The 16232-nt window shown below is 44.6% G+C and overlaps 1 protein-coding gene across 1 annotated transcript in view; it reads left to right on the top strand.

The window, feature by feature from the left end:
- me1 (malic enzyme 1, NADP(+)-dependent, cytosolic) overlaps positions 1 to 16232 on the top strand; it is a 122551-nt gene that overhangs the window by 21311 nt on the left and 85008 nt on the right. Inside the window, exon 2 of the mRNA XM_038976316.1 lies at positions 15437 to 15570. Within this exon, the coding sequence (XP_038832244.1) occupies positions 15437 to 15570 (134 nt within the window). The remainder of the gene's footprint in view (positions 1 to 15436; positions 15571 to 16232) is intronic.

Genomic DNA, 16232 nt, shown 5'->3' with positions numbered 1-16232 from the left:
AACAAACAGCAATAGAAAAAAAAACAATGGGAAAAAAAGTTATAGAAAAAATCTTATCAGCACAAATGGCCACTAGAACAGACATGACTGCTTACCAATCTATGCAAGTTACACTAAGTAAAAGACAGGCTCTCATCATATTGTATTAATGGGGACCAGGTTTAGTCTAACTTTTGTCGGGACCCATGCACAGTGTACCCGACCGTCTCCAGAGGCAGAGATGACATCACCTCCTTAACCCACTGCACAAAGCACGGCGGCTTTGCAGACTTCCAGTGAAAGAGGACACCGCCTTGTCGTGGTAGCATTCTGGTCTAGTGGACTCTGGTGGCATCTCAAACACTTGGGGTCAACATTTGGGTATACTTTTTGACAATCTGTCATTTGAGTAATGGAGATGGTGCATTGAATAAGCCCATGCCTTATGCAAAATGATGCGTGGATACGTTCAATACTTTGTTGCCATATATCATTGGATAGCTCGCCACCTGTCTTGCTGCCATGCAGATTGTGTATTTGCAAAGGAGGGCGGATTAATGTTCTGTATTATGTCGTATTATCTGGAGACGGTTAAGATCTAAGCACCTCTCGCCTAGGCACTTAGTACGCTCGAGTGGAAATGAAGGGAAATGTTTTTTGGCAAAGCTGCGAGTTTGCAGGTTTCTGCAAAGCTTCCATTATTACAAGCTTCCATTATGGTCAACCCTCAGTATCGAATGAGACGAATGTGTTATCAACAAATGGGTCACAAAAAAAAGCACCAGACCGTTGCTATGCCAGAACTGGAATGCCGTTTCAATCTATGACGCTGGGACGAGATGATTAGATGTGAATGGAGAGACGCCGGTTGCTTGTTTAAGGCGAAAGTGACTTTGAAATTGGGACCAGATTTTAAGGGAGTTCTTAACAATGGGGTTCAAAACATGGGTGCCAAGGTTCACAGGCATTGTGGAGCACTGGAGCGAGACAGGAGAAGTTGGAAGGCTTGACTGTAACTCCATGGTGGCCCAAGTTGGGCCATCTTTGTTTTCAAATGTAGAAACCCAATGAACAAGATTTAGATATATTTGCTGACCAGTAGTAATGTAAAAAATTGGGAAGGACCAGCCTGCCTGCAGGCTTAGGTTTCTCTAAATATACCTTTCTCATTCGTGGATTTGACTTATTCCAAATGAAGTTGGAAATGTAGCTGTCCAGTTGTTTGAACATCGACTTTGGCAGAAAAATTTGAATCATTTGGAATAAGCACAAAAACCTAGGTGGTACAGTCATCTTAACCAAATTAATGCGACCTGTTAATGAAATGGGAAGAGACGACCACCTTATACAATCCTGCTTAGTGCGCTCCAGGAGTGTTTTGAAGTTGTGTTTAAACAGAGCCTTAAATGAGCAAGTGACCTTTATCCCCAGATAAGTAAAGACCTGATGCTCCACCTTAAATGGGAAATTAGCTTACCCAATTCCTTCTGCTAACTGATTAATGGGGAGGAGCACACTTTTTGTTAGGTTTAACTTACAACCAGAGAATGTCCCAACACCTTGTAGCATGTCCAAGAGATAGGGTATAGACTACACAGGGTTAGAGATGTATAAAAGAAGATTGTCTGCATATAAGGACACCTTGTGAGTTATGTTGCCCCTTAATATTCCCTTGATCCTCTCTTCCGCCTGCGGGGCGATAGCAACAGGTTCAATAGCCATATCAAATAGGAAAGGGGATAAACAGCAACCCTGCCTGGCCCCCCTGTGGAGAGGGAAGTAGCTGGAGGTAAAATTGTTGGTGCGAACAGAGCCACTGGGGACGAGTACAAAATCTTAATCCAGGAAAGGAAAGACAGGCCAAACCCAAATCTCTCTAGTACTATAAATAGATATCCCCACTCAGCCTTTTCAGCATCAAGAGAGATGACAATCTCTGGCTGTAGAGTTGAGTGGGCAGGTTAAAGAACATTTAAATATCATAGAAAGATTGCCTACCTGAGATGAATCTGGTTTGGTCAGTTAATTATATTAGGCATCACTGTCTCTAAACAGCGCGAGAGGACCTTCGTGAGAATCTTATAATCGCAGCACAAAAGGCATATCTGGCGGTATGAGCCACAGTCTAAGGGATTCTTGTCTTTTTTTAACCTCCTGTTCGTTTCATGTTAATTAATTCTGTGTTCCCGGTCCAAAATGACAGCCCCATTATAGCTTATTATAAATCCATAATAATACATACAGTTGAAGTCGGAGGTTTACATACACCTTAGCCAAATACATTTAAACTCAGTTTTTCACAATTCCTGACATTTAATCCTCGTAAAAATTCCCTGTCTTAGGTCAGTTAGGATCACCACTTTATTTTAAGAGTGTGAAGTGTCAGAATAGGAGAGAGAGAATGATTTATTTCAGATTTTATTTCTTTCATCACATTCCCAGTGGGTCAGAAGTTTACATACACTCAATTAGTATTTGGTTACATTGCTTTTAAATTGTTTAACATGGGTCAAACGTTTCTGGTAGCCTTCCACAAGCTTCCCACAATAAGTTGGGTGAATTTTGGTCCATTCCTCCTGACAGAGCTGGTGTAACTGAGTCAGGTTTGTAGGCCTCCTTGCTCGCACACGCTTTTTCAGTTCTGCCCACAAATCTTCTATGGGATTGAGGTCAGGGCTTTGTGATGGCCACTCCAATACCTTGACTTTGTTGTCCTTAAGCCATTTTGCCACAACTTTGGAAGTATGCTTGGGGTCATTGTCAATTTGGAAGACCCATTTGCGACCAAGCTTGAACTTCCTGACTGATGCCTTGATGTTGCTTCAATATATCCAGATAATTTTCCTGCCTCATGATTCCATCTATTTTGTGAAGTGCACCAGTCCCTCCTGCAGCAAATCACCCCCACAACATGATGCTGCCACCCCCGTGCTTCACGGTTGGGATGGTATTCTTCGGCTTGCAAGCCTCCCCCTTTTTCCTCCAAACATAACGATGATCATTATGGCCAAACAGTTCTATTTTTGTTTCATCAGACCAGAGGATATTTCTCCAAGTACGATCTTTGTCCCCATGTGCAGTTGCAAATCGTAGTCTGGCTTTTTTATGGCGGTTTTGGAGCCGTGGCTTCTTCCTTGCTGAGCGGCCTTTCAGGTAATGTCGATATAGGGCTCGTTTTACTGTGGATATAGATACTTTTGTACCTGTTTCCTCCAGCATCTTCACAAGGTCCTTTGCTGTTGTTCTGGGTTGATTTGCACTTTTCGCACCAAAGTACGTCCATCTCTAGAAGACAGAACACGTCTCCTTCCTGAGCGGTATGACGGCTGCGTGGTCCCATGGATACTTGCATACTATTGTTTGTACAGATAAACGTGGTACCTTCAGGGGTTTTTAAATTGCTCCCAAGGATGAACCAGACTTGTGGAGGTCTACACTTTCTTTTTTGAGGTCTTGGTTGATTTTTTTAGACTTTCCCTCTGATGTCAAGCAAAGAGGTACTGAGTTTGAAGGTATGCCTTGAAATGCATCCACAGGTACACCTCCAATTGACTCAAATTATGTCAATTAGCCTATCAGATGTTTCTAAAGCCATGACATAATTTTCTGGAATTTTCCAAGCTGTTTAAAGGCACAGTCAACTTAGTGTATGTTAACTTCTGACCCACTGGAATTGTGATACAGTGAAATAATCTGTCTGTAAACAATTGTTGGAAAAATTACTTGTGTCATGCACAAAGTAGACATCCTAACCGACTTGCCAAAAGTATAGTTTGTTAACAAGAAATTTGTGGAGTGGTTGAAAAACAAGTTTTAATGACTCCAACCTAAGTGTATGTAAACTTCCGACTTCAACTGTAGAAACTACTGACTTGCCTAGTTAAATAAAAAATGAATAAATGAATAAGTACATACATACTGTATGCGCCTACAGTAAAAAATGACAACACGATATACAGAAAATAAGGAACTTACTTTGCTAGGAACGCATATATGTCCAAAGTTATTATTTGTAAGGAAAACAAGGCAAGGCGAGCACCACCCAGAAAATGTTCCAATTCGTGCAAGACTTCGCAAATATCTGCATACTTGATCTGCGCAAACATTGGTGAAGTGTGTGGGCTTTCCTCGAAGAGAGAAGTTTGTCCGGCTCAGTAAAGCCTCAAACATAAATTGTCCGCAACGCTGAAATGGGCTACTTCTATGTAAATTAATGAGGAGGCGGAACACATCTCAATTCAAACTGTTGTTAGAAAATACAACTTGTTTGAAAATAATTTGAAATTGACAAGTTGAAACATAGCCTATAGATAATTAGCAGGCAGCGCGTGTTAACTGTCCTGTTGCGTAATAATCACATTTTGGAACAGTGAGTGCCTTCTGACATCACGTGCATAAAACAACTCACGCTGGGGGCGACCGTTAAAGATATTTGGAACTCACGTATGGTTAAGGACTTAAGATGAGCATACACTCGGCTACGCTTGACCGCCTGGTTAATTCCTTTCACGTTCCAGCTGATAAAGCATGTGGAGCATAGAGTATGTGAATTCGGCATAGTCATAGTAATCAGAAATGAATGTTAATACGATCATATGGCCAATGTGCTGGAAGGTCAGAGTAATAAAATATAAAGAAAATAAAAAACTGCTAAAAACAACAAAATACCAAGAGAAAACCTTGGACCCCTATGCTGGCCTTCCCCCTGTTGGAAGGCTGCATCTACCTCTCCTAGACTAGAGCAAAATGCTACCATGTTAAACTGAACTTTAGTAGAGATCTATCCAGAGCGAACATAATCAAGTTTACACCTAAGGAAGGGATTCTGGAGGGAACCACCTCAGTTATCTAAGGTATCTTATGCAATATGCATATTTGAAGGATAGTAAAACAATATATAAAAAAGGAGGTATAGGTATATGTCCATTATCAGCAACCATCACTTCTGTGTTCCAATGGCACGTTGTGTTCGCTAATCCAAGTTTATCATTTAAAAGGCTAATTGATCATTAGAAATCCCTTTTGCAATTATGTTTGTACAGCTCAAAACTGTTGTGCTGATTTAAAGAAGCAATACAACTGGCCTTGTTTAGACAAGTTGAGTATCTGGAGCATCAGCATTTGTGGTTTTGATTACAGGCTCAAAATGGCCAGAAACAAAGACTTTCTTCTGAAACTCGTCAGTCTATTCTTGTTCTGAGAAATGAAGGCTATTCCATGCGAGAAATTGACAAGAAACTGAAGATCTCATACAACGCGGTGTACTACTCCCATCACAGAACACGGCAAACTGTCTCTAACCAGAATAGAAAAAGGAGTGGGAGGCCCCGGTGCACAACTGAGCAAGAGGACAAGTACATTAGTGTCTAGTTTGAGAAACAGACGCCTCACAAGTCCTCAACTAGCAGCTTCATTAAATAGTACCCGTAAAACACCCATCTCAACGTCAACAGTGAAGAGGTGACCCCTGGGCTTCTAGGCAGAGTTGGAAAAAAAGTGCTATGAGCCGACAATGGCTAGTTAGTATTATGTCGCTTGTCCTCCTGTGGATGTAGGTGCGCAACAATGTATTCTTTGGCCTTGGTTGGGTCTAAGAATGTCTTCTGCTTGCCCGGAGAGAGTAGTGATCTTCAGTACAGCTGGGTAAAGAATGCAAAACTTGGTGTCCAGACAGTGGTGTAGGAGCCCCCTCACCTCGTTGAAGGCTGACCTCTTCTTCATGACTGCCGCCGTGTAGTCCGTGTAAATGACTATTCTGGACGTCGTGGGTGATGGGAGCCGCTTGCACTGCCTTACGGAAGACATCCTCCTTCACCTGAAGGTAGTGGAATTGAACTACTATGGGTCTGGGCGGCTCCCCATTCTTCGGCGCAGACTGTATGCTTCTGTGCGCGCGTTCAAGGGTGGGGGCGTAATCGAAGGCCTAGAATTTCCTGTAGCAGTTTAGCTATGGACAGGGTAGGCCGCATTCCGCATACGGTCTCGAGTCCCTCTCTCACGCCGAAAATGGGGGGCTGTCTGTTCAAGGTCCTCAACCTTGGAAGTGAGTTTGACGACATGATGATATCCGGGTGACTTGCTCTTCCAGTGTCACGACTTTGTCGAAGTAAATATTTGCGCCATCTTCCAGGCTATTCAGATGGGTGTCATGTCTCGCCAAGTCTTCGTTAAGGAGTCGATCTTTATGTTGACCTCAGTGGCGAGAATAGCTATTTGTGCGGATAGGTCAGTGGATAATGACTCCACCTTAGCCAGCACAGTCTGTTCAGATTTAATGATAGCCACCATTACCACCATTATGTCTAGGTCGGGGGGATCAGAGTCCATGTCAGGTGAGCCCGAGGCTTCATCAGAGGCCTGCTCTTTTGTGGCCCCCGGCCCTTGTTGTCTCTACATTTTGAGTAGAAGGTCCAAAATTTCTGGGGGAAAAAAGCCAGATTGGTAAATTGGGTTCAATTACAAATTAAATGCTACAAAATGAACACGGTGGGGGAGGTGTTGGTCAAGTATTAATAGTAAATTGTTTGCCCTGGATCGGAACACCGAGAAAACGCGTCTTCACATGTTGCTGCTCACCAGAGCCACCCTCTCGTAACAACTTTTTAGGATTTTACATTTTGTGGTTGTCGTCTTCAAAGTTGTTTCCGCAGGGCGCAAACAAGCTAAATTAGAATGACACGAGCTGAATTATATGTAAAAGGCGTTGAAAATAAAAAGCTTGGTATTTGTTCAGTGCTGCGTTGACATTTCAGAGACAAGCTTGTTTTTGTGAGAAATCTTCGAGAAGGGTCAGGGTGCTAGGCCAGTGCACGAACTAGCTAACACTGCCCCCTGCTCCCTCCCTGGGGTCTCTGTGTCACGTCTGCTCCCACTCCCCCTTTCTGGCGTGCGAGGTTGCCAGGTTGCTCATCATTACGCACACCTGTCACCATCGTTACGTGCACCAGCGCTTCATCGGACTCACCTGGACTCCATCACGTCATTGATTGCCTCCCCTATATCTTTAACTTCCTCAGTTTCATTCCCTTGCCTGCATTGATGTTTTGTTTCTCTTGTCCAGATGCTGTTCTTGTTTAGTTTCATGTCTATTGCTTCCCGTCTCCCAGCGTCTGTAGTTACGGAAACGTTACAGAATGCAGACACCACAATTGGAAGCATCAGGGAGCTTTTTGTTTTTTGTTGGTGACGTCGGGGCCGGGGGCCACTGCCGAAGTAACCGGAGATGCCTCAGCTGGCTTGTCAGGCTCCCATGCCTCAGCTGGCTCGAGAGGCGCATGTCTATTTATTATTAAATCCTCACAATGTACTTGCTTCCTGTCTCCCAGCGTCTGTAGTTACGGAATCGTTACACTCTGACACTAAATTAACAAGTCAGACTCATTAACACCCCATTGGAGAGGCAGGTGTTGAGAGAAGAACTGGGGATGGATCGGATGGTGTGCGCGTGCGTGTTTGTACGTGTGTGTGAGGTGGACTCTCCAGGCTGAGCCAACTTATTTTCCATACCTGTGTGTGAGATAGTGAGTGCAAGTGTGGCATGTGTGTCTGTGTGTGTGAATGCAAACGTATGCATATGTGAGTGTGACAAAGCGAGAGAGAAAGTTATATTCACGAGGGAGAGCGGCCCGTATTGTAGATCTGCTACTGACTCATTGAGTGCTTTCAGATCACCCAGTAAGCCTCAAAGTGCCAGGGAGTCTTTCTCTCCATCTCTCTCTCCCCCTCCCTCTCTCCTTTGCTCCCTCTCTTTCTCTCTCTCTCTCGCTGACTCTCTCTTTTTCTCTTGCTTGTTTGGCTACGTGGCAGCATGAGAGACAGTGAGAAAGGGAGGTGGTGAGGGTTTATATAACAGGCGTACTGGCTGAGCTAGTCAGGCCGGGTCAAGCCGGGGAGGCGAGTGGACCGTAAATAGCTGAGTCCTGTCTTGGCTCGTATTGTCTCATGCAGTCAGCCAGCAGTGGCCTGCCTGGTTGCTTCTGGTGCCAGTTTGTCTTTGAGCTGCAGAATAACAGAGCCTCTCTCTGGACTTTGGATTCTCTGGACTCTGTCTCTGTCTCCTCATCCCCTTCCTGTGATAACTGGGAGCCCAGCCCCTTCTGTTGGACACACACACACCCCTCCCCCAGCCCTGCTCCAGCCCCACTGTTTTCACAGCGTCTAGACACACATGCCACAATTGATCAAACAAAAGGATGATGGTGGTACGATGTGTACAATGAGGAAGTAATGTCGTGTGTTTCTCCTCTCTCAGTCGGAGCTGTACAGCACTTCTTCGCCACAGCTTCTGTAGCAATGCACAATGTTGATTTCTTCTCTGAGTTTGTGTATGAAACGTCGGGTCGTTTTAAACATATTGGAATGAGGTGTGTGAGTCAGACTCCCCCCAAACTGTTCGGTTGTGGTAAACCCAGTCAGGTCACAGACAACCAAACTACTCATACTTCCTATGATAGCATGCTTTAACTTACAATTTACTATACAATTTCAGCCGTTTCTGGAATCGTCTCAGCTCTTCCAAATGATCTTACTTTGCATTTCTCAAACATATTTATTCTAGTACAGTATAATGGTGTCCATATGGGCAGATGAAACCCCATCCCTGCTCTCACTGTCCACCAATGAAGACCCAATGGACCCCAATGACATGCAACACCTTAACCCAGATGACGTGTGGTTCTGAGTGTGGTTCGAAGAACACGTGCTAGTAATAGTGTGGTTTAGCTGATGGTTGGCCAGGGTTTACGGTAATAGCCTTCATTCCCTGTTTGGTCAGCTGGAGGGTTCTAGAGTGAGTACTCCCCTGGGACTTAGCCTACTTCAGACCCAGAACAAACTCCAAGGCCACCTCCATTTGGGTGCATCGTTACGTAGTGTTCAGGTAGGAATATTGTATGTAGAACAGAAATGCTTCACTGTCATGTAGAATAGGGAATCGTGTCGGCTCTATGGAGGACATTTCTATCTGCGAAGGTACATAATATCATTTCACCTCCTGAACACCAGCCAGATCAGCTTAAAGCTGAACACAAGGCGTCAACACTACAACACCTCTTAGTTCCTTGTCAGCATCTTCAGTGGTTTCATACAGCAGTTGGCCATGTTGATCGATGAGCCAAATGTGCCAAGAAGAGCCCTTTGTGGGCTGATGAGTCCAGGGCTGTACACAGTGGAGTACCAGTAAACAGAGTTAATGAGTCTTTATCCACACTTCGTCCTTTCGAGTGTGTGCACTTCCCTTGTGCCCTACAGCGGGGGAAAGCATCAGTGGAGGTTCAGGGGGTCTGCTCAGTGCTCTCCGTCTCTCTGGGATGTAAAGAGAGCACTCCAGTCCCCCTTTCATAGCGCTAGGAGGAGCAGCAGAGTCCAAACCTCTCTGATCACATGTCTGTGCCAGTGGGTCTATTTTCTGCCAAACATTATCCATCTGTCTTCCATGAAGGACTTTTGTTTCTGTATCTAATCTCAGACTGGGGTTGAGTGGGGTGTCTGGCCCAGGACTCGCTCAATGGGGGTCTTTTCTTTTCGAGAAGAGGGGGCTTCGCTTCCACCGACACAGAATGCTCAGGGGACACACAGGAAAGAGGTGGGCAGTTCAGGAAATGTCAACAGTGGGAGGGCAAATTGTACATCAGGTTCAGTTTGTGCTTTTTTTCTTTTTTTAGCTTATTTCAGCAATACTGTAAGAAAATAAAGAAAGGAGTGGAAAATACTAATTATGAGCAGTGTTACAGTAGGATCTTAATTTGATCACCCTGTTGAAGGAGAACTTTCCTGCAGTGCTGGACATTTTTAAATGTTTAGTGTATTTGAGGTTTAAATAGGCAGGCCCCTGAACCTCTCTCTGTGCTTGGGTTTGTGGGAGATGTGAGATCTCATGGTTGGGGCATGAGAATGGCCAGTTAAACGTCTGAAACGCTCCCTCCAGAATGAATATCCCAAACAACTCTGCCTTTGAACTCTCTGGAACTTTCTGGAACACACGGAAGGATTTTTATCAGTTTGAAAAGAACATACTTTTATCTTCCAAGCTTACACCATCTGGTCTACTAATTACCCGTTTCCTTGTGGACTGTGTGTTCTTGGGGTAGGCTTTGCCGTGGCAGTGTGGCCTGAGCTGGAGGGTGGCATTGCCCCATGGGCAGATTACAGGTCTGCTTGGTTACCACTAGCTCCTGGAATATGGATCTGCTGGCGACATGTGTTGGCACAGTGCGCGGGCACTTTAGATGTGGTACGGCACATGTGGAAGCGTTCTAGTCCACCCAGCCCAACCCTGCCCAGCCCTCGACTCCCTAAGCGAAAGAGAAAAGCTTTGCAACAATCAAACTTTAAAACTATAGGGCAAGCAAACAAAAAGACAAAAGCTGTGTGTACGCGTGTCCACTTGAGTGTGTAAACTATATATACAAAAGTATGTGGACCCTTCAAATTAGTGGATTTGGCTATTTCAGCCACACCCGTTGACAGGTGTATAAATTCAAGCACAAAGCCATGCAATCTCCATAGAGAAACATTGGCAGTAGAATGGCCTTACTGAAGAGCTCAGTGACTTTCAACTGCTAGTACTGCCCCGGTTAACTTTGCACTGCTAGTACTGCCCCGGTTAACTGTAAGTACTGTTATTGTGAAGTGGAAACATCTAGGAGCAACAACGGCTCAGCCACAAAGTGTTAGGCCACACAAGCCCGCAGAAGCTGAGCTCCGAATGCTGAAGCACGTAGCGTGTAAAAATCGTCTGTCCTCGGGTGGCAACATTCACTCCTGACTTCCAAACTGCCTCTGGAAGCAACGTCAGTACAAGAACTGTTCGTCGCGAGCTTCATAAAATGGGTTTCAATGGCCGAGAAGCCGCACACAAACCTAAGATCACCATGCGCAATACCAAGTGTCGGTTGGAGTGGTGTTTAGCTCGCCACCATTGGACTCTGGAGTGATGAATCATGCTTCACCATCTGGCAGTCCAACAGAGGAATCTGGGTTTTGTGGAAGCCAGGAGAATTCTACTTGGCCGAATGCATAGTGCCCATTGTAAAGTTTGGTGGATGAGTAACAATGGTCTGGGGCTGTTTTTCATGGTTAGTGCCCCATAGTTCCAGTGAAGGGAAATCTTAACGCTACAGCAGACAATGACATTCTAAACAATTATGTGCTTCCAACTTTGTGGCATCAGTTTGGGGAAGGCCCTTTCCTGTTTCAGAATGACAATGCCGCCGTGCACATAGCGAGGTCCATACAGAAATGGTTTGTTGAGATCGGTGTGGAAGAACTTGACTGGCCTGCACTGACCTCAACCCCATTGAACACCTTTGGGATGAATTGGAACGCCGACTGCGAGCCAGGACTAATAGCCCAACAACAGTGCCCGACATCACTAATGCTCTTGTGGCTGAATGGAAGCAAGTCCCCGCAGCAATGTTCCAACATCTAGTGGAAAGCCTTCCCAGAAGAGTGGAGGCTGTTTTATAGCAAAGGACCAACTCCATATTAATTCCCATGATTTTGGAATGAGATGTTCGACGAGCAGGTGTCCACATATCTTTGGTCATGTAGTGTATGTGTGTCTGTTCGGTCAAGAATGCATCTTTGCTTGTGTTTGAGTGAGTGCAAACATTCAACAACAATGAATGGAGGAATCTATTCCATTGATGATTCATGGAAAGTGGAAACCTCATTATTATTATTATTATTATTATTATTAATCCGTTTTCTATTTTCTCTCACAATGTTCCAATTGTATATTTACCTTTCAAGAGCCTGGGCTTACCAGAACTCAACCCATGTGACTGACTGAAACAGCAAAAGGTGTTTGACAACACATTGTTCCATTGTTTCTCAAACTAATACCTGCTCCACCTCCTCATCAACAAGTGGAAATGTTTGTGTGAGTTGAATAGTTTAAAATATGGCACCCATATTAGGAACACAATCCTCCTTCACCACCTCTTCCCATCACGCCATCTTATCTCATCACTCTCCAGCTGTTATCTGGTTTATTTTGGAGAATGGCTTTCGTCCGTAGCTATCTGAGGGCCTCACCAGGCTGCAGTGACTGACTGAGGGTCTGGTGCTGGTTGATTGAGAGGATAGCCAGTTCTATTTACGGGCTAAGTTCAGGGTTGACGCAGGCCGATACATAGCTAGTCAGTCACACGCCAAATCCACTTGCCGGTTCCCACAGTGACCCTGCCAGGAGCTGCAGACCATGTGGATCTAATATTTCTTGCCATCCAAGCATACAGTGGAAAATCAGGAAAGCAACGTCTTACCCCTACCCTCTCCTCCTGCTCCTTCTCTCCTCCCCCTTCCACGTCACTAACCCAGCCATCCATGTCCCCAATCGGAAGGTGGTTCCATAGTTACATACCCAGTGACTCGCCCTGTCGGCCCAGGCTCCCTGATCCATTAATTGCTCATTTGGGCTAGGTTCCACGGAGGGTCTCCATTTCACGTATGACACTGGGAACCTTTGAGCGACCACAGCGCTGTGTCGAGTAATTATTCTTAATGAGACTGAGTCCATGGGTCATCTGACTCTCTCAGACGTGCCCTGACATTTAGCTCTGACACAGACGAGCCCCTAACTGTATCAGAGCTGCTACTGTGTGGGCCACGGTTTGTTTTAATGCTTGTCCAAATTCACACAATTATTCAAGAGAACAAGTGTGTGCGTTTGGGCGCGTGTGGCTGTTTGCGTGCGCTTGTGTCCATATGCCATGGAGGGCCGAGTGTCTGATGGTGTTTGTTTTTTCCTTTCAATTAAGACCTAGACAACCAGGTGAGGGGAGTTCTTTACTAATTAGTGATATAACAATGAAAGGAAATGTCTTCAAAAATGAAAGTGCAGTCTGGAGGATGCAAGATCAGGTGAGCGCATTCCAGCTAATGAGAGGGCAGATATGCGCGTGAACAACCAGGCACAACTCCGATATAAAGTGTTTTTTTCCCCTCAAAGTTTCCGGGAGGTAACGTGTCCTACTTGTATCATTACGCTCGTCTCAACCTAAGCATTACGAAACGTCTATTTGATCGAATAAGCCACACGTAGCAAACAAGCCATTACATTTTTGTTGATCAAATTCGACACTCTCATTGACCTCCGTATAAAAACTCTTCGCTCGGAGAGAGAGAAAAATACAGAACAAACGCCACCTGCTGGAGAAGACAGATTTTGGGCCGTTAGCCCTCTCGCTTCGCCTCTTCCTCTCTGGTTTGACACATGTGGCGGATCCACTCGCACATCTGAGGCTTGATCTCATAATATAATGTCACCACATTATATATAGCTCGATTCATGTATTTAAAAAAAACCTTGCTTCATTTCCAGAGCTTCTAGTCTCCAATATGTCTCATGGCCAGTTGTATGAGTCAGCTAAACAGAGCTGTATAATGTTCCAGTACAGTCCAAAGCCTCTGAGACACCCTTTATGATGTCAACCACTGGCTCTTAGCAAAATAGAATGTATCTTTTGATTATGGGGAAGGTAGTAATTCCCGAGCTGGCAGTATTGAGTGTCTGCTCCTCAGGTCATTGAAGTACATACTCAGTCAAGCCTGGAGAAAGGACAGGCACAAAGAGGGAACAGAACTTGATTGAAATAACAAACAATGTTCTTTAAACAGCAGAACAAAAGATAATTGCACTCAGGGCGGTGTGTGTTTTTGTATGGGTTTTAGCTCTAACACAAGGGACAAGTGTCAATGCTGTATAGGAACTACTACAGTGGTTACATCTGACCAAAAGTGGTTGATAGATAGATACAATAGATGACATCCAAGCTGTCAACCTCTCAGCCCAAACGTCCCCCGGTATTTATAATAGAATCTGTGTGAAGGATCCTCAATATGAATTTTACAAATTAAACATTGCTAATTTGCGAAGTGAAGTGATCAGGCAAATACTTAGCCTGTTCCTCAGGTGTTCTGCCAAGAGGAGTGTGTGTGTTCCTGTCTGATGGTGTGCACTGCGTATGAATGCACTGTAACCTGTGTGTGTCCCAGAGTCATTAGTCCCAAGTTCAGTTGAGACCGAACCCAATAATGTTATATATATTTTTTAAGAAATTCTGCCAAGGATTGAAAATGTGCCTGTGGTCAGTTCTGATGGTTAGTACGACGTCAAGAACACTACATTTTATTGCACTGTATGCTTTTCTACTTCACTCTTGCTCTGCGTCCATGTAATCAAACCCTTCAACCAGATTTAAAAGTGCCAATTCCTTAAAAAAGCTGTACATTTCAGCCAAGCCCTCGTGGTGCACGTTCCAAAACACAGAAGTTGCACCACAACTTCAATTCCATCCCATCAGCGACATAGATGTAAAAATACAGCCAGAGAGTCTTCAACACACTGTCTCTCACAGCTACACACACTCTGATCCCTCTATGGGGCGGTGGCAGCACCTCTATGGACTAGTGGAGACTGGTGTCACTTTAATCAGAGGTTGGGCTCATTGTAATGGCTGGAATGGAATTCAATGGAAACCGTGTTGTTGATTTGATACCTTTCCATTTATTCTATTTCAGTCATAACAATGAGCCTACCTTCTTATTTCTCCCTCCACCAGACTCCGTGAGAGAGGAGGGGCAACAGTGGCAACAGCCGATTCACAGATCCAGTAGTGTTAAAGGTCATGACCCAGAAGTTAAACGTGTGTGTTTATCGATATGCCCATCTGGAGGTCAGGGTTGTGGTAAAGGTCAAAGGTTGTGGTCGTCAGACAGAGACTGATCTCATGACTGCAGTGTGTATCTTCGCGGGGACGGACATCACAGCAGAATGTGAGCAGACGGTTGGGATAGGACACTGGGATAGGACCGATGATGCAGTAGCCTGAGTATCATCACTCCTGGGATTCTGTAGAGGGATGAATGCAAATGTCCCTGCCTATACAAACTTTGGCTAAAAGTTCAAAGGAAGTTTCACTAGGGCAGTCTCAGCCAGTCCTGTTGAATGGAAAGAGGATAGCAGGGTTGTAGAAGAGACATTTTAAGTAGGTAATGAGATCTGATCTGTGGTTTAAACCATTCGTCCTCCAGTTACTGCTGTCTTTGGACTTAAACTGGACTTTGAACTGTTTAGAATGTAGGCCTATGTACATATCATTCCACAGACCCTAGACTTGTACACTTAGAATAACTATATTTTTTACACAAAGTTAATTTGCAATGTGAAGTTTATCAATTAAAGTACAATCAAAGACAAAATACATACACTCAAGTACACAGTTTATAGTCAAGGCATACAGCAGCACGATAATGTTGAGTAGTTGGGACCAGAGGGCTTACCGTATACATTAAGGTCAGACTGTCTTTCTCATCCAGTAGTCCTACTGTGGCCTTACGGTGGCCTTAAACAGTGATCTGTGGCATTCTAGTGGTTTAATGGTCTAACAGATCTCTCTACTGTGTTGTGGTGATGGACTAACAGATGTCCCTCCTATGGTTCTGTGTGTTTTAGGGCATGGCCTTCTCCCTGGAGGAACGACTCCAGCTGGGGATCCACGGCCTGCTGCCTCCCTGCTTCCTCAGCCAGGACGTGCAGCTCCTCCGGGTCCTCAAGAACTACGAGATGAAGAGGGATGACCTGGACAGGTGAGACTGAGATCCTGTGTGTGTGTGTGTGTGCTGGGAGAGCCCAGCTGCAGAGAGAGCGAGAGAGAAAGAGCAGACACCTGGAACCCTTCAAAGAGACTGAGATTTAAGGGAAGGATTACTGACTAGTCCTCTGAGCTCATTATTCAACCCACCCTAGCACCCTACTGGTTACTGAACAAACCGCTACTACTTTTTCTCCTTTTTTCTCAATTTCTATGGCTTCATTCTTCCTTGTCCTCCTCTTCTTCTTCACAGCATTTTACAATCTTCTTTAAGACATCAAATAAATGCTGATTTAATCTCCAGTCCCTACTGCAGCTGATTAGGGTCACAAAGGTTTAGTATTATGTAATGCTGCATTACTTATGTCCCAGGCTGATTTCTTTGATCATTGGCAGCTCGGTCACAGATACCACATTCCTGTAGTTAGTCATGCAGAGTGAATTTAACGTTTTGAATCATGGGGGTGGGTGTACCATATTCTCTGTGTTGATCCCTCTGTTTTAAAGGAAAGATTCACCCAAAAACGATATTTTGGTATTTGGACATCTGTCCATTGTTGACATAGTTCCAAAATGTTTTACTTGTCAGCAATCAAGTTTAAGATTATGTTTTCAAATAAAGAAATCATCATCCCTGTATGACACATTTTGCATTCT

Source organism: Salvelinus namaycush, chromosome 37, assembly GCF_016432855.1.
Source record: "Salvelinus namaycush isolate Seneca chromosome 37, SaNama_1.0, whole genome shotgun sequence".
Lineage (NCBI taxonomy): Eukaryota > Metazoa > Chordata > Actinopteri > Salmoniformes > Salmonidae > Salvelinus > Salvelinus namaycush.
This window is presented reverse-complemented; position numbering and strand designations above follow the sequence as displayed.